At 36.6% G+C, this 19,258-nt stretch overlaps 1 protein-coding gene across 3 annotated transcripts in view; it reads left to right on the top strand.

Annotated features, from left to right (window-relative positions):
• Nucleotides 1–338: 338 nt before the first annotated feature.
• The window catches only part of arhgap9 (Rho GTPase activating protein 9), a 40,140-nt gene continuing 21,220 nt past the window's right edge, over nt 339–19,258 (top strand). For 2 of the 3 annotated variants that reach the window (XM_058403860.1, XM_058403858.1), the window contains exons 1-3: nt 339–460; nt 13,161–13,643; nt 15,792–16,096. In XM_058403860.1, coding sequence (XP_058259843.1) covers nt 13,259–13,643; nt 15,792–16,096 — 690 coding nt within the window. In that variant the 5' untranslated portion in view covers nt 339–460; nt 13,161–13,258. Of the gene's footprint in view, nt 461–13,160; nt 13,644–15,612; nt 15,662–15,791; nt 16,097–19,258 lie in introns of those variants that run through there. The other variant, XM_058403861.1, reaches the window with a different exon arrangement.

Here is a 19,258-nt window from a genome sequence, read left to right as displayed (position 1 = left end):
CACTTCCTGCGTTTCTATCATTGGTTGCGGCGTTTCCACGTGCCAATGAAAGTTGAGCAACTTTAAAATGAACATAGATTAATAAAGATATTCAAACGTAATGTTCATCTATGTAAACAATTATAACATATAATATATTTGTGTTACAATTCCGTTGAACGATTACCCAGCCTTAGATATAATCTCCAGAAGCCGCTGGAGTGACTGTAGGCTTAACGTCACGTTCAATTTCGAAGCCATTGTCTGACTCCCTATGTAGTGTTCATGTGTAGGGAAGAGACGGTTAATTGGGACGTTATGTAAAATCAGCTCAGAGCCAGGTCACGTGACCGGGGCCAGCTAGGCTCGCGCCCGGGGCAGAGTGTAAACGCTGGAAAGGAGCGGAGTTTGAGTTGTGAATAAAGATGCTCGGCTGATTTTAGACTATTTGGATTACAAATCCCGAATGCACCTGCAAAAGGTGAGACAAATACAATTGGTTTATAGGTTTTTAAATAATTCGGATACTTTGAGCGCTTAATTGATTTCGGATCGTTTTTGAAAATTTTAATTTTAATGTAATTTATTGATGTCTTGGCTGTATGTCAATCCTACACACAGAGCATGTGGCGATTTTGTAAAATTGTTAAACACATAAATAAAATGAACCGAGATGTTATTTGATGCGCACTTGGGGAACTTTTTAATTCATTCATACGGCTTAAATTCAGATTATTCAGCACACCGCAGACGGAAGGCAGAGCAGATGACAGTTTACAGTCTCTACAGGTAGCAATATTTTTAGCCTGGTCATTTGACCCCCTGCAGATCACAATAAGCTCACAGGAAAGATTTCCGAAAGCCACTGTTTTTTTTATTATTTCTTTTTTTTGCCTACAGACCCGTGTTGAGATGAAAAATGATATATGTAGTTTTTTTTTTTCGTTTTTATTGTTCAGCGGTCATCTGGCTCTGCCGTGACAAATTGTCCTACCTAGGTTTGTGCGCATGCGCACCTCACTTTGGCAAACAATCGTTTGCTCCTTCACCAATCTTGTTGCAATATTTTTATTTTGTATGTTTTTTTTGTATTTTATAATCCTTATAATCTATAACGAATAAATAATGTCGAAATATACCTGTAGTTTCATGCAGGAAGCATTTTCCTACAAGTTATGCTCTCATAAGAGAATGCACTCTCAGAAACAAAGAATACTAAACTGTACCATCTTTTGAGACTGGGGTAGTGGCTTCAAGGGTAAATCTTTTGCATCTATAACATATATACACTGATCAGGCATAACATTATGAGCAGTAAGAGGTGAAGTGAATAAGACTGATGATCTCATCATGGCACCTGTTAGTGGGTGGGATATATTAGGCAGCAAGTGAACATTTTGTCCTCAAAGTTGATGTGTTAGAAGCAGGAAAAATGGACAAGCATAAGGATTTGAGCGAGATTGACAAGGGCCAAATTGTGATGGCTAGACCACTGGATCAGAGCATCTCCAAACTGCAGCTCTTGTGGGGTGTTCCCGGTCTGCAGTGGTCAGTATCTATCAAAAGTGGTCCAAGGAAGAAACAGTGGTGAACTGGAGACAGGGTCATGGGTGACCAAAGCTCACTGATGCACGTGGGGAGTGAAGGCTGGCCCGTGTGGTTCTATCCAACAGACAAGCTACTGATGCTAAAATTACTGAAGAAGTTAATGCTGGGTCTGATAGAAAGGTATCAGAATATACAGTGCAAAAGGGGGACCAACACAATATGAGGCAGGTGGTCATAATGTTATGCCTGATCTGTATATATAATTTTATATATATATATATATACAAAAATATACACACACACATATATATATATATATATATATATACACACACACACACATGTTGTGGGAGATGCTTTAGGAAGCATGGGGTGAAATCTCATCAGATTATCTTGACAGCTACAATGCCCAGGCTGTAATTACTGCAAAAGGTGTTTTTTTGATGAAGGAAAAGTTTGAAAACATTCGTCATTTCCATCAAAATCAACTCTGACATGTCAGCATGTCCTGTTCTTTTGCTATATTTTCTAGCAATATATATATATATATATATATATATATATATATATATATATATATATATATATATATATATATATATTACTTATGCACGATATTGCGTACATTTAAAATGATTGTGTACACCGTTCCAGGTAAAAAAAATACAAGAAATGGTACAGTGTAGTACCCTTGAGAGGGTGTGGTTTTATTTTTTGGCCAGGGTAATAAATTAGAGCACAACACCAATGTCCTGAACCTGCATGACATTATAGAGATGATCAAAATATCAGTTTCGGATTAATTTCCCATGCAGGCCAAAAAAATGTGTGCTTTTGCAATTTACGACTTTAAATGAAATCAGTACAGAAAGCAGGAAGCATGATATTGTAAAACCGATGCAGTGCCTTCTTTAAGGTCCCTCTGAACGTAATGCATATATACTACAGCACTAAACAGCAGGCTAGGTCTAAATACCACATTTCTCATACAGCACAATATTTCATAGGTTTTTCTAGCACACATTTTTGGACGTTACTGATGTAATGTTGTGGAAAAAGGATGTGGTTGTCATTGTTTCACATTTACAGCTCAGTATGTTTAATCCCACAAACCCCAGTGCTCTTAGAAGTGAAGGAAAAAACCTGTTTACGAACTGTCTGCTTTTTTGTTTTACCCTTAAGCCTATATACAAGTGACGCTTCTGGTATTTTTCTATAAACCTTTCACAAAGTGTGGCAGCTCTTCTCAATTTAATACAGCCACATAATGTGTCATAATGTATATGACGTTCTTAGCACTGATATCAGACATTATTAAAGCAAGTTTTGTTATGCGTGTTACGATTAGCACACCAGAACATAAGTTAAGTCTAGTAATAATTGTAGATGATGCAAAAAAAAGGTGTATTATACATTGTGTTTCCAGAGAAACAGTGCATTTTGGACAAAAGCCTTTCATCATCTGTGCAAGCAAAGTGCTTGTGTAGCTGTAGGGTATGAATCATGCGAAAGCAACATTTTGCTTGCGCAGCTAATGAAGGACTTTTGTCTGAAAGACCCCGTTTCTCTGGAAGCAAATGTCACAACTCATGCATTTTATAAAAAAAAAAAGAATAGCCTTTTTTTGTTCACTGTGCCTGTGTTGTTTGATACACAGATTTATCAAATCAACACTGAACATTACAATATGCTGTATTGTTCTTTGTGTCTAGTTCCTCTCAAGACTAGGGAGTGTTTTTCTTGCTAGCTGTTGTCTCTTGCCTGCTCGGTAGGGATCTAAATTCACATCTATCTTTCTTTAAAGACATTTTATGACACGAAAAATATATATAATAATAATATAATTTTATAATATATAATATTATAAAATATAATCCAATTAAAAGCATTTCTCTAAAAAGCAATGTATGACCCGAGACCAAAAGAAGTTCATTGAATTCACTGGACTTTTTTTTCTTTCCCATGCACTTTTTTTTTGGCTATTAAGTGGTGTTTTTTCTTTTCTTGGTTTCAGTTTGAATGTGTTTATGCTGTCATACAGTTTGTTCATGTGCACTGCTTGTAACGGTTAGTGGAAATGAAAGCCTGTGCTTTGTAAAAGAGTTACATTCAGAGCAAACTTTCTCCCATTATAGGCTTGTAAACTTTGCACATATACACAAATGTCTTACACTACGGAACTGCAGATGCTCAGGCATTACTGCACAGAATCCTTTTTCTAGTTATTTGCTCTCAATTCATTATGTTGTATGGTTTCTTGTTTTTTATTTATTCAGTCTGAATATATTATCTACCTTACAATGCTTTTTATACTTTTTTTTTCTTATTTCCTGTGTTACATTTCTCATTCTAGGGCTATAAACTCACTTACCTCTTTAATATGAATCGTGTTGATTGTTTAGCTGTACTTGTATCCACTTGTATCCAATATCCACTGGCATGGTCAAAATCACATTTTTGTCACCCATTCTTCGGTGGACATTATACAAAGCTCTTGACCTGTGTCTGCATGATTTTCTACACTGTGCCCCTTCCACATAATTGACTGATTGGATAACTGTATAAATGTGTTTGTATTATTTATTACACTCCTGCTGTTGATTTCATATTTTGCATTTTGTAAAGGTGCATTGGGATGCTTTTTATAGCTGGTTCTGTAAGTTGTTGTTGATCTTTCGACCGCTCCCTACGTGTTTAAGGGGTCGCCACAGCGGACCAACAGCGCAGGTTTTACGCAGGATGCCCTTCCTGACGCAACCCTCCAATTTTATCCGGGCTTGGGACCGGCACTGCATCCAGTGTCTGGGGTTTGGGCACTGGCTGGGAATTGAACCCGGGCCTTCCACATGGTAGGCGATAAACCTACCACCGAAAGCTGGTTCTGTAAGTGTAGTTGAAAAAACACACACTTACAGCCCCAGGGTCTGTGTGTAGGTGTTTGCTAGTTATAGACCTCTTTATGTCTAGTTAATCACATATATTTACACACGCCATATTTCCCTCATGACTGTCTGGCAGGCAAGCTTTTTTATTGTCAGTACATGTCATTTTGTCAGTATGTAGGCAAAAAGAATGTCTATTTACATGTCTCTCTCTATCTGGATCGGTAGTGGAAGTTGGATGTGCATCAGGCCTCATCTGTGTGTTCAAAACTGTAATAGAAAAATCACACTGACATATGTCTCCTTCCTCCACACAGAGCATGACAGGGCATGAGTGATAAAAGCATGTTTTAGAAGAGTAGGACAGAATACCATGTTTTTGTTGCAGCGTCTCGACCACAAGCACGCAAAGTAGAACACGAACATGTGACTGGTCTATATTGATAGACCTGTAGCCATAAAAGCCATAAAGCTTATAGGAAAGAAGTGGCATGTTACGCTAAAGAGTTTCATAATGACGTTTGCTTTGTGAAACCTGGTTAGACTGCATGGCTGCTTAGGAAATAATGCCAGCTCTGTCAGTGTGTTATTGGAAACCACTCTGCTCCACTGATTTACTCTTCTTTCTGATATTGTCCATTACTATGAACTAGACCAATAGAATTCTTTCAGATCTCTGTGGGCAATGCTCATTGGTGTCTGCGGGAGAAAGAATAATATTGCCCCGTGTGATGCAAAAATTGTTGCATTTTTCAAGTGGCACCACACGTTCAAATACTGTACAGTGAAAGTTGATTAGCTATTCGTGCTGTTGAAGTCTGGCGTCATGTACTCATGAGGAATTTTTGCAGGATATTTCATGGATATCAGAGTATTTCATAGGCTTGCCACAGTCAGACAAGTGTTTTGTGAATTGTGCAAGACTGAAACTTTTTACTGTAACTTCAGCGTTATGAGGTGACTTGTTAGCATTGCCCTAGCCTGGTTATCATGGAAAACAGATCAGAATCTGTCAAAATCCCCTTTAATGGTTTAACAGTTATCTGTTTTTTCTTTAACGATAAGGTAAGGAAAATCTGTGATATACTTAAAAGCTACCTTTTCTTACAGCAAACAACAGTGACCTTGCTACTAACTTTGCTACTTATTTAGCTTAATTTATTGACCGTAAGAGCTTGAGTGTTTACTTCTTGGAAAAATATTTCCACTAGACATAATCAGAAAGTATACACATTCATGTTATTCCCTTTCGTTCGTTTGTTCTTTCTTTCTTTCTTTCTTTCTTTCTTTCTTTCTTTCTTTCTTTCTTTCTTTCTTTCTTTCTTTCTTGTGAAAAAAGTTAATTCTTAGCTAGTGTTTTAAGAAAATAAATGCTAAGAAATCATATCTGTCCACATTATCATGGGTTTTTCATCATCGTGGTATCTGTCATTGGCTTTAGTATACGTGTATACAACTGTGTACCAAAGGGCTGTTGATTTTCTCAAATTTTCTTCGGATTAATCAGAAGGCGTTGATTATTATCAGCAGTTCAGATGGTTGTGTTGGCTGTAATTACATCCCAGGTTTATTTACGTGATCATTCAACCACCTTCACGTTTTAATGTTAAGAGGCTTGCTGATGTCCCACATTAACAGATATGTTAAAAAATGTGTGTCATTTCTGTGAGTTTTTCTCTGAGGACACATGTATATAGTGTTTTCAGGGGTTGCCTCCAGTGTTATTGCTCTTGTAAATAAGAGGTAAAGCTGTAATTTTGAAGTTTTCTGTTATGGCAAAATCTTCAGTATAATTTGGTTCTGTTTATTTAACTCTTAGACAAGGTGAGAAAACATCTGTTTATAACATAAGTGACAACAGGAGTGATGCATTTTGCACATCGCTAACTGTAACTATACAGCATGCGGATAAACAACATGGCGGCTTCTTTAATAAATAAAATATTGTAAACATTGGAAAATTGCTATTGAACATATATTACAAGTTAATTATGTAATATTTGCATAAAAAATATATGTAATATGTGCTATTACGCTCTAGCTCTATTGTAATATGATCTTATCAGTTTTGTCTATAATGCAATAACATGTCTGGAGTAACAAACCTTATCATGAACACCATCGGTCTCTGTTTGTATGCTTCATTTTGGCTCAGTTCATAAAACCTGTCATCTGTGCTATCATCCATAAAGGAGAAGCAAGAAAGATATTTCAGATATATTAGTTCAAGCATTGAATATAGTTAAGAGTTGAATTAAGGATGAAAACTGCACATGTAATGTATAGCTTTTAGACTTATTTTTATTATTATTTTTCATTATTATTATTAAAAGCTCTTTTTAAATAGAGCTTTTTTATTTGGCCATTTATCTGGATGTTTGTTGAAACAGTTCTTCTCGAGCAGTCAATATTGGGAGAGTTGATTGTGTGCTTGGCTAATTGAACAGGAGAGTGGCTTTAGGTCAGAGTACAGTAATTCATTATCATCTATTGGATTGGCCAATGAATCGATTGGCCTTTGTTGCAGTGCTGCTTTTTGTTCTGGGGATCTTGCCACATTGTGAATATGACTTCATACTACTCTTCATGCTCAGATAAGGCAGGAGGAAAATATGAAACGCTACTTAGAGATGATACTGACTTTTAAATTTCTTGATATAATTCCTGTTCTAGTTTACGTATAGGTAGAGAAAGTAATAAAAATCATTAAATGTATAATTTAGAAAAACCACTTACCCAGATTGAATCTGAAGTTTTATTTCAATCAAAGAGTGTGTTTGCGTTTTCTTGTTTTAAGGCTACTTAAAACAAGCGACTACAGCACGTTTCCTAAACAGCAGCCTCTGCTGAATGTGCACCGACCTGGAATGACTTATTAGCGTAATAAATGTCAGTCTCGTGGCAACTGATTCGACTGTGTACAAAGAAACAGGGAGCTGACTTTGTAACAGAAAGAAATCGTGCATAGCTGTGTGTAAAGTCTATGCATCTCAGGTTAATCTCCTCTCAGAATCTAAGGGTAACTGAGCGAGCTCTGGCTTACATGGCTGATCCAGGGCCATTCAGCCTGTATTAGTGAATGCGAGATATGGAAACACACACATCTGACCACTGACTTATTCTAAGCTGTTTCGCTGTTACGTAGCAGCTTGTTATTTCATAACATTTTATAAGAACTTCATTACATAAAACCCACATGGCACCTTAAAGACCCTTAATTTATCCAGAATTACATAATAAAACATCTTAAATCGAATAGGTTCAGCATTATTTCATCCTAATCTCTATCTGCTGTATCTGTACTGTGCGGATATTGAATAACAATTTCAATGTGTTTCCTAGTATTTATAAGAAAAAATACCCTAAATACAAGCTGCTCTTGCACACAGTGCAAGCCTTTGTTCTCTTCCTGGTTTCATTAGTGTTTGACCAAAGCCAGGTTCATATCTACCAAGCCAGTCTTGTTTAGTTTATGCCTTCATGACAAACAACTTATGTCAGTTTTCCCAAAGCAAGAACAGTTAATCCATGATTACATTCACTTCAGAAGACAAATGTGTTTATGATTTTTTTTTTTATTTATTTTACTTAGAAGAAATTAGTTTCTTCACATATCCCAGCTCTTTAGGGCATTGGGGATTGAGCAGAGGGTTAGCCATGACACAGTGCCACAGAAGCAAAGGGCCCAGCAGTAGCAGCCATTCTTACTTGAATCCCTAGCCTTCTAATCAGTAACCCACAGCCTTAATCATTGAGCCAGCACTTCCCCTTACTCTTTTTTTTTTACCACATTCATGAAGCTTTGGGCTCATCTGTGTAGTGTTTACCTGCTAAGAAGTACATTCATCATCTTCATGATGAAATTTGATAAATGTTGCACTTTATTGGCCCCAAAGTGCCAATACATTTTTGCATTATGGCTGTCAATAATATTCCTACACACATGTGCATCACTTTCTTTTAAATCACCTTACAAATCTTTTCCTTACATCCCAACTCTCATCATATTACCTTTTAAAGGTGATTTTAACAAGAATGCTTGATGGTTACCGGGCTCAAGGACTTACTGTAAGTAAAACTATGGGAAACTGTAAAATTCATGAGAATGTGTACAAAGCTGAATGTAAAAATGAAAGGTCTGATACAAAAATATACTCTAACATCCAGTCAGCTACAGGTGTAAAAATCCAGACAGTCAATGCTGTGAAGGATTCCAATCAATAATTCCCTTGACACACTTTTAAATTTACTTTTGCCAAGCTTTGATTTCTAACCATGCAGTATTCTATAAATGTTTTATCAAGAGAAAAAAAAAAAAAATCCGGAGGAAAAAAAAAATTGGATCTGGGATCTGGCATCCCTCCCATTCTCTAATTTTTTTGCCCTTCACTGTTGGCACACAGGTGGCATGCAGCACCTCCCTGACTTGTCATTGCTGCTCAGTGAAGGCAAATACCTGCTGGTGCCTGCGTGGCTGGTTTGCATATATGTGAAGATAGGACTGAGAGTGCAAAAGAGTCCTCACCACTAAAAATCCTTTACCGAATGGCAATGTAGTGAATAAATTCAATAAAGCTTATGGAAAGATCTGCAATTCTGAGTTGGACTTTGGTGATCTTGCATGTGGTTTCCTGTTTTCTCCACTTCACTTCAAAGCTTCTCTTCACTTCCTGTAGAGACACAAGCATATTCATTAAATAGAGCGATTTGAAAGAGATACAGTAGAAACGAGGCGGTTTTATTATTTTAAATAAACATTGGTTGTGCGCTCGTTTGTTATTGTGTTGATTTGAATCAAAATACAGATGCTACCTCACAGCTGCATGAAATGTTTTGTGTGACTTTATGTACCCGATATGTGTGTCGCTGGGTTTAATGGGGAGTGCACGTGTGTTCCATATGCTGAGAAGGTGGTTTTTAACATAAACCACACTAAGCATCACTCAAGCACACTACACTGCAGTGAGGATTAAGAATCCTGCTTTGGCACACACACGCACACACACACACCCACACGCACGCACACACACACACACGCGCACACACCCTTACATATGCAGGAAGTCAAGCTGTGGCCTTGTTTACCTCTAGACTAGCAAGCTGTTCTTGCATTTTTTACGCTGTTCTCAGTACATTTATGAGAGGAGGGAAATTCAGGAGACGCTTCAGTTATCAGTCAATACTGCAAATGTTCGTCTTTTTTCTCTTGGCTCTATTGTTGGCATCAGCATATGTTGTAAAAGATATCATCAGTTTATAAGAAAACAAGCTACGTATAACGTTTAGCAGGTGGCTGAACTAATCATTAGATTAAATGCTGATTAAATCAGATTTGTGTACTAGCTGTGTAGAGCTGTTCACACTGGGTATACTGGGTATATATATATTTATATATATATATATAAATATATATATAAATATATATATATATATATATATATATATATATATATATATATATATATATAAATTATTTTCAGTTAATTAAAAGAATAATGTTGGATGTAGGGTATATTTCAAGGTGCTTCTAGTTTAGCTCATCATCTGGGTCTGGTCCTAAAAAAAAAGATATCAGTGTAAATATATTTAGGGCCAGGAGGAAGCAGAAAACAGTTCTAGGAATTAGTAAGAACCACATACCTACTTCTCCCTCTTTCTGCTAAGTTGTTTCTCATTTTCAGTTGAATTTTTAGCTATATAAGGCCATAGCAGTCGCAGATTGATCCATTGATTAGGATATAAAATGCCCTAGTGACACGGATACAAGCCTAATCAGGTTTGTAATCAGATACTGACTGTCTATTTGTCAGTCACGCACCTGATCTTCAAACCAGCGAAGAGAGCTCAGACACTCAGATTACAGCTGACATTTCCTCAAATGTTTGATTGAAAGTGGTTAATAAAAAAACGTCTAAAAATACGTGAATAAAGTTCAAAGAAGCAGTATAGTGACGGCAATGAGGCTCGTAGTTATACTCGTAGGCTGTGAATGGATGATATTCCCATCCTAATCCTGATTCTTTATACTTTACCTATATCCAATTGTAAAAATTCAGTAAAGAAAAAGTACATTAAATTACAAATATAAGGGTAGCTGGTGCGACTAATCGTGAAACTAGAATGGAATTTTTAAATGCAGTTTTCCTCCATTTTCACTTTTGGGGATAATCAGAATTTAAATTGATAAAACTTTACTAAAGGATACATATTTCAATTTAGAAAAATTACAGTGGGGCCCAAACATCTGAGACCATATTAAAATTTTGTAATTTTTTCATTTAAAAAATGAAATAGTTCAAAATCCATAAACTAATTTATTATATATATTTAAAACTAAGAAAGAATTTTTAGCATTGTAATATTTAACATTCAAGATGTGCTATTTCTAAGTCCCTTTTTTTAATTAAGGCAAGTTCATAATCCTGACCATATTAACTGCATTGTACAAAAGGTCAGATTTTCCTCAGGTCTAATCTCTTCTGTTGAAGCATCTGTTCAGAAGATACTGTTGAATTTCATCTAAAATGGATCATAAGGTTTTACACAAACTTGTAGAGTCCGTGTCAGCTCGAGTGTACACTGCTACACTGCAAAACGTGGAGAAAATGAATAGTAAAAAATTCTGAAATACATGTAAATATTTCAAATATTCTGCTTTTCACTTGTTGTTGTCAGCAATATAATTTGTAATGAAAATTGTTGTATTAAATTAGAAAAAAATGCGAAATAGAAGTATTTTCACTAGTTGTCTGAGGCTTTTGGAATCCACTGTATATAGTAAAAAAAATGTTCAGGTTTGGTCATGTGGAGGCTTTTGCAATGGCCAGCACACATATTGTCAATTCGAAGGTGATTTTCCTAAAATAAGTCAGCTTCTTATTATTCTTTCTCCTCTAAAATGACTGATGCAGGCTACATCATATGCTGTACAGACATGAAAGTTGGTCAGGCAGTAGTTATGCGTCCCGCTACTGAGGTAATGGTAGTGCAATAGCATAGTCTTTTATATTTTGTTCCACATTGTTCGAAGTTGTGTAGTGAAAATTGTTTCCTTGTCTGATTTCAAAACAGCCAAGAAGAATGAAGTAACATTTACCTCTGCCAACTTATTTGGAAAGCTAATTTAGTTAGTACTTTAAATACACTGTTGAGAAATAGTCCTGATGCTTCTTTCTTTTGATATCATGATGTCAGAATACTCTGTGTCTAACTCTCAATAATTTTCGTTTCATTACATGTCCCATGCAGAGTGTATTTCCACATTGTGTTTCTGGGATTGGTTCCAGATCCAGTTATAAACAGAGTTCTAAACAATATGTCTGCCACACACCAATAAATCCTAGCTGGCTAGCGATTGGTTTACGTAAACCATTTCATGGATTGATGCAAACCATAAAAGACATGTTCAGGACACGATTCTGTGTGGTCATGTATGGGTTGTGCTGTAACAATAGTTTCTCAGGAAATGCCTGTTCAATTGAGCTGAAATTTTGTTTTATTGGTTCATTGGAAAAAGATTTCCAATGATGACTTCATTAATTGAAAAGCCTGGGTGACCATCTACTTCTGGCAGGCGTTTGGACTTGATTACCATTACGCTATCACAAAATGATCTGCCCCTACAAGAACTGGCAAATGAGGAATGCAGCTGATGTTTTTAAAATGGAAAACAATGCTGTTGTAACTTCTTTCATTTATTACCACACAGCTTGAAATTTCTGTTCAGGTCAAGATTTTAAGGAGGCTGACCAAGAGCCTGGGGTCATGATCATCAATATTGGATGCTGTAACATTCAAATAACATTTTTTTTACAAACTGCTTATTCAGTGCAGTTGAGATTTGCTTTACCGCTAATCTGCAAGTGGATTTGTAATGGCAATTGAAAAAATCTCCGTCATCAGCCAATAGTTTTTAGCTGTCATTACACGATCACTAAAACCTTGCTTATCTCTGGCCTTTATAATGTTCTGTGTGATGAATGTGGGCATTACATGTATGAAAGCTTATTGGATTACAGTTTACATATACATTTACAGCATTTGGTATCATATTTTTTAATCCAGAGCGATTTACAGAAGCTTTTTGTAGTCTCATTTTACACAACACTACAGGGTGTCCCAAAATTCTCCATACATAGGGGAGATATAAGTCTTCCAAAATGTTTCATAATTAGTTTCCATACATACATATTTATATAAGAAGAACTTATTAGGATCAGGAAGCTCTTGCGATGAACACACACTGTCTTATTGTAAGTACATTATGAGAGTGAGAGACAATGCCATGTGTGATACAAAGAAATGGCAATCATGTAGAGGATGTTTTGTAAATAAATTTCCATTCTGCTAAAATGTGATCATTTCCCAATAGAATGGAGACTTTTGGAACATGCTGTAGTACAAACAGGTCAAAATCTAAGAATGATATGAAGCTAAAACCCTGTTAGTGATAAACTAGTATAGCGAATAAACACTACAATCCGTCTTTTATTGATCTTGAACAAGTGGATTGTAGATTTTTATTCACCTTATGGACTTTTTTGGTGTGGAGAGAATACTGAAAATGTTGAACTGAATAGAACGGAGCATGAGAGGATACCATCAGCATATGTGCAGTTTACAGTGTATATTGGACATGGAAAATGTTGTGTTTGTGTATGTATGTATGTAATAGTGTGTTTGTGTGTGTATGTATGTGTGTGTGTGGCTCTTCTGGCATGTGCTAATCTCTTTTCCCACCATTTGTTTCAGAGCATGCCACAATGGGCATCACACTGTCTTCCCCCGGTTTCCAACAGTGCTAGCTGCTACTGTGGCATCAGCCCTTTCACCTGGTGCCACTGAGAAACATGTTGTCAGGCAGCTGGTACCGGAGCATGTCCAGCCCCACCCACAGCCTTCCAGTGGGCAGGGGCTCATTGACGCCTGGCCTTGTGGTTGTGGAAGCCCAGTATGACTACTCGTATCGCGGGGCAGATGGACGAACTATCTCCATACACGACGGTGAGCGCTTTCTTTTGCTGAAAAAGACAAATTCTGACTGGTGGCAGGTGCGGAGACTTGGAGTTGGGAAGAAAGCCAAACCATTGTATGTTCCCGCCACTTATGTCACCGAGGTGCAAGTCAACGCACTGCATTCATCACAGAGCAGCAGCCAAACAGCAACCCCTCCACAACACTCCTGGCTGGTGGCTCGCAGCTCACACAACCCCTGCTCACAGATGCAATGCTCAGGTAAAGTGTGTGTGTGTGTGTATCTGTGTGTCTGTGTGTGTATACATTAGTTTGTGCGTCTGTTTGAATGCTCTAAGTGTCTTGGAAGGGATATGGAGGATGTGGGATGTGATGGAGGGTGTGTGTTTGTCAAGGGTGTATTTTTTGTGTATTTAGTTTGTAACAAATTGTAGTATACAAACACATTAACTGTAGCTCCAAGTTTGTCGGACAAGAGGTCTGTATCAATGCTTCATAAGTGAGGAATAACACTTAATGGAATGTGCTGAAAATAATGATGCGTCCTGACATTAAGTTTGTTTTCCAATATTCCAGTAACAGAAGTGGTTTATTCCTCTTAAACCACAGCAGTGTGTCAATGATTCTTTTTCATTAATAAATGACACAACACACTTTTATTTTGTAGTTACATTAAATGGTGGAAACATACTCGTTCCACAGGACAGTTGTTGCCTTAGCAGCTTCTCCATTTTTCTCTCTCTTGAAGACACTATAAATGCTGCTTGTCATGTTACCAAGGAACCTAAAAGCCAGCATCTCCTTGTGGAATACTAAATACATATATTTAATACACTATAACTCCTGTGTAAATTACTATAGAAACGATATAGAAAATGTATCTTATTTCTAATTAATCAAAATCCTGTATTCATCAGGAGTATTCATGTATATCATATATGATTTCAATAATGCATAAAAGTATATTAGATACAGAATCTGGCCAAGCCCCGACCATCACACCCATATGTGCGTCTACGCCAAAGCTTCTTTAAAGCACAGAATCATGTAGTCAGTTTATCCTTCACTGCAACTAAGGGGTCTATCCTTAACATGTTCCAGCATGACACTGTCCCTGTGCAGAAAGTGAGGTCTGTGAAGACATGGTTTTTCCATGATAGAGTAGAAGAACTTCTGTGTCCTGCACAGAATTGGAATTGGCCTCCTTAATGCCTGATCTCACTAATGGGAAATTGTCAACCACCATAATTTAGAATTTTAAAGGCTTTCTAGAAGAGTGGAAATGATAATAACAGCAATGGAGGGGACTAAATTAAGAATGTGATGTTTAACAAGGACATGTGGGTGTGATGGCCATGTGTCCCCAAACTTTTGCTAAAATTACTGCTATGGTGGTAGAAGAAAAAATAAGTAGAGAAGCTCAAAACTTTACTCAATACTTTATTTTAATAAAAAATTTAAATATGTTTTAATGTATGCATTATATGATTTAAAAGGCAGCCTCCATGACTTAAATCATTAAATTATTTGCTTGCTAACTAGTTCATAATAAAGTTAATGTACAGTTTTAACTACATGAAAGAAAGATATCATTCATTCATCTTAAACAAGTGCTTCATCCTGGTCATGGTCATGAAGATACTCTTTTTTACTTTTAGGAATTGAAAAGCGATTAATGAAATAATATATTAGGCAATAAAATAAACACATCCTGTTATCGGGACCATTATAACTGTGACAGTAAAGCCGAAAAAAATGAAATGTACAACTATAACGTGATCACAAGTACAATGTTTTTAAAATAGTATTTGAGTGAAGGATATGCAGTACTCTACATCTCTGGTCGAAAGCCCTTCATTTCCTTTGGCCTCTACATTCAGTTCTAGTACACAGGATATTTATCTTGTCTGTGGTTTGGTTTTGGTCTACACTGGCTTCATCAAACCTTTATTTTTGGGGAAGAGAGTGTTTGATTAACACCAGAATATGCACGAAATGTCATGAATTTACCTTATCGAGAGTTTGCGCTTTCATTAGTAGAGGGAAGTGATGTAAGTTAAACATAAAGCATGGCTTTTGTTTAACCTACATCAGAACAAATTGTCATGCAGTCAGCAACCAGTGAGAATCAGTAGGCTTGGACACCACACTCAGAGCTTGCTGATTTGAATACCACCCAGCGCACACAGGGATGTTTACGTAGCACCATTCTGATGCTGGCTGTAGTGTCGTGTTGTTGTGAAAAATACTCTTTACCACATGGAAATCTAGTAATACTGGTAAATTTTTAATATTTGGTGTATTTAGGAGTAGGTCTAATGGGTTATGGTGTTGTTTTATATGTCTGTTTTATCTGAGTGTTGCATTCTACTTTGACTTTAGTTGTTTATCTGTCTTCTTCCTCGTTAGCACCTACTAAAGAATTCTGTCATTCCATGGAGGACCTGAACAGTAACAGTGCTTTTAAGAACACGTGCATAGGAAATGTGTCACCAGGGAGACATTTTGCCAAATCGTCCATCTCAACAACCGCCTCAGGTCACCTCAAGGTCCCGGGGTCTTTAATACCACGCAGCAAGAGCTCCAGTTACCTGCCTCAGAACCCGTATGGGGAACTGCACATTACCAGGCCGAGTCCATCCAGCTCCCCTAAGTCCTTTAGCCAGTGGGATATGGCAAGCACCACTTGCAAACAGACAGGTGGAAACATCCAGGTGATATACACACACACTCACACACACACACAGACACACATGCACATGTTTATGTATAGATAAAACAATATTCTGTGCCACATTTTCACCAGTGCATTAGTAAAGTTGCTTTCAAACCCCTTGTGCAAAATGCCATCTTTGTGGCATATTTTAATCGACTGTGATAGTTTCAATTCCTCATGGACACTTATTTTATTCAGTTGAATCAGATGAAAAGATTTTTAATAAATTGAGATGAGATTTTTTTGGGGCTTTGTGTGAAGCTGGACTACTTTCTAAGGTATTCTGTGAATTAATTATTATGAGATAACTGGAATCAAGCACAGAAACCCTTTGACTCAATAGTGGCTCATGGAACTGACTTGTAACTCTCTCACTCCTGTATTTACTCACTCATTCATTTTCTCATTCACTCACATTTAGAAGATTTTCCACTAGAGGAGCTAATGGTAACGTGGCGTATATTAAGGCCACTAGCTATGATGGAAGCACTGTGTCCATTAAGCTTCCATGTTAATAAATGTGGCTTTACTGTAATGAGATGACTTTCTTTCTATTAGAGATGGCACTGATCAGTATGTGGCTGATACCAGCAAAAAGTTGTGGATCGGATATTGGCGAAAATATTTGAACAGACTGGAATTAGATTTAGAAAATAAATTCACGTTGGGGACTGGGACATATCAAGAGGGTTGACTTTTTACTTTTGTATGGATTGCTATTAGTTACACTTTATTTTTACAATGTAAGTTATTTATGTGTGAAAGAGTTCTGTGAAAACTGTGAAGTTTTTCTGTTTAGAAAAAAAAAAACATTTTAAAGCGTAGTTGTTTTTATAGAAAGCTGTATCAGTTGGGTATCAGTATCAGTTGATGCTTAAGGTTTCAGTATTGGTATCGAAAAAGAAAAAGTGGTATCATGAAATCTCTCTGTCTCTTACTTCAAATCATGTTTTGTAATGCTGCAGTACTTAACTGATTTGTGTTTCATGTCTTTCACTTGGTCACCAGTACTCTAATGAAAGTACAAGGATGTTACTCAACCTTGAAATGTCATTTAAATAATGGAGTAGCATGAATAGCAACTATAAATGATTAGAAGAAAAGTTAGACATATTTCTTTTCAGTAATAAGCAACCGTCCAAACATCATCTACAATGCTGCAATATTCATTACCCAAATTCTGTCTTCTGTTCAAGCCTCTAAGAGGATTATCTAACTAGTGATAGATGTCTCTATCTTGCTACCATTAGCAGGTTGTATTCATTCAGTTAATGTGCAGTGCTGTAATAACACAACAGTATTCATTAAACATAGATATCAACTCATCTCACATGAGCATCCATTTCAGGTCTAGCAAGATAATAGGAGCAAACCATCAATAAGATTTTATTCTGAAAATTATTGCAGCAATGGCTTGCGGTAAAAGCTTTAAACATAAGCCCTTTGTGTGTTCTTTTTCAGCATTGAATAGATTGGTTTTCCTTAATATTCTATGTATTGTGTTATATATTTATATATATATTTACCAGAGGCCAAATAATTTGTGGAGTTTGTGTCTGTTGTGGGGTGCTTCTGTTCAGCTTTGAATTTCTTTGACATGTCACACTCCATAGTTGTCCTTATCGGCTCATATGAAAGTAGATATTCAGGGTATAAGAATCTGCTGTTTAATATAAGTATTACTGTTTTTATCTATATACCGTAGAAAAGATTTGTTAGTATTTTTTCACTCAGAGGTTTATATCTTCAAAGTCAATGGTGATAATAAACCCATTTCTTCTCTCTGGTATTGAATTTGAAGGAGTTGTCTTCAATCACTAAAATTCAGAGCAAGGTTATCCCAACAGAGGTAAAAGCATCTCAGCCTGAAAATCCAGTCCTGACTAATTTTATATCAGACTTGTAGCGATAAAATTATTTATTTGTTTATACTGTTTAAAAATGTCTGATAAGCCGATTTCCATTCTGCTAGCGTACTGGCAAAAAAAATAGTATGAAGCTTACCGAACTGCTCACATGAGCCTGTTCTTTTCCACATATACTGTACATGCATATACATATAATACCTACATCATGTCTCTATGTAATCTGAGATTCCAGATACCTTCAGGTCACAAGTTTCCATGACAATTTATAAAACAAACACAACCACTAGTTTGCATTGTGCTCCTTATACACATACACACACACACTCACATGCACAAACACCCTTAGGGCCTTTGGTTAATGCATGGCATCTTTTTTAGAATACATAAAGGGAAGTGAGAATCTCAATGTCGTTTTTGCAGTCCGTAATTCGTCATTCTGATGCCACACGCCGGTGTGTGTGTGTACATATATATATATATATATATATATATATTTGATTTACAATTTGATTATTTATTTAAGAACATGTATTGCTTTTTATCCATTTTTAGTTCCATTTAATGTTCAGCAACATCTGTAAAACAAGTTAGTTCCTGTTATAACATATAAATAGCTATAAATAGTTATTCCCCCACCCATCTTTTTTTGATGACGTTCATAAGACAAAAAAGGAGGCCAAAGAGGAGGCAAAGCGGAAGGCCAAAGAGGAGGTATATGGACGTAATAAATGAGGATATGAAGCTAGTTGGTGCAAGTGTTGACGATGCAGGTGGATAGGTGGAGAGAGATGATTTGCTGTGGTGGCCCCTGAACGGAGAAGCCGAAAGAAGAAGAAGAAGATGAAGTTCGTAATACAAAAGTTTGTCATGTTTCTGAGAAAGTGAAGGTGACGACGGTGTTTTTATACAGCACTGACACTGGAGACATCTTTCATAAATATTAATTAAAAGTCTCCTCACAGAAAAGCTCTGAATGTCTATACACATTTAAAAAAAATACATTTGTGTGGCGTGTCTGCAGTTATAGTCCTGCACAATACTTGTTAAGGTCAAGGACAATTGTAAGAGCTGTGCTGAAAATTAATCACCAGATCAGATTCACGCATTCAACAGCACTGTGGTATAATAGTAGGTCTGTACTGCAGGCAGGCATATATTTTTATCTAGAGTGGATTTCATTATTTGTGGTCAATGTGTAGATGGAAGGCAGTGTTCACACTTAAACACACGCACGCACACATTAGTACAAAGAAAGAACAAAGATGATGCTATTTGAAAAGACTTCATCAGTG

This window comes from Hemibagrus wyckioides, linkage group LG11 (genome assembly GCF_019097595.1).
Source record: "Hemibagrus wyckioides isolate EC202008001 linkage group LG11, SWU_Hwy_1.0, whole genome shotgun sequence".
In the NCBI taxonomy this organism is placed as follows: Eukaryota; Metazoa; Chordata; class Actinopteri; order Siluriformes; family Bagridae; genus Hemibagrus; species Hemibagrus wyckioides.
The sequence above is the reverse complement of the archived record's forward strand: the minus strand, read 5'-3'. Positions and strand labels throughout refer to the sequence as shown.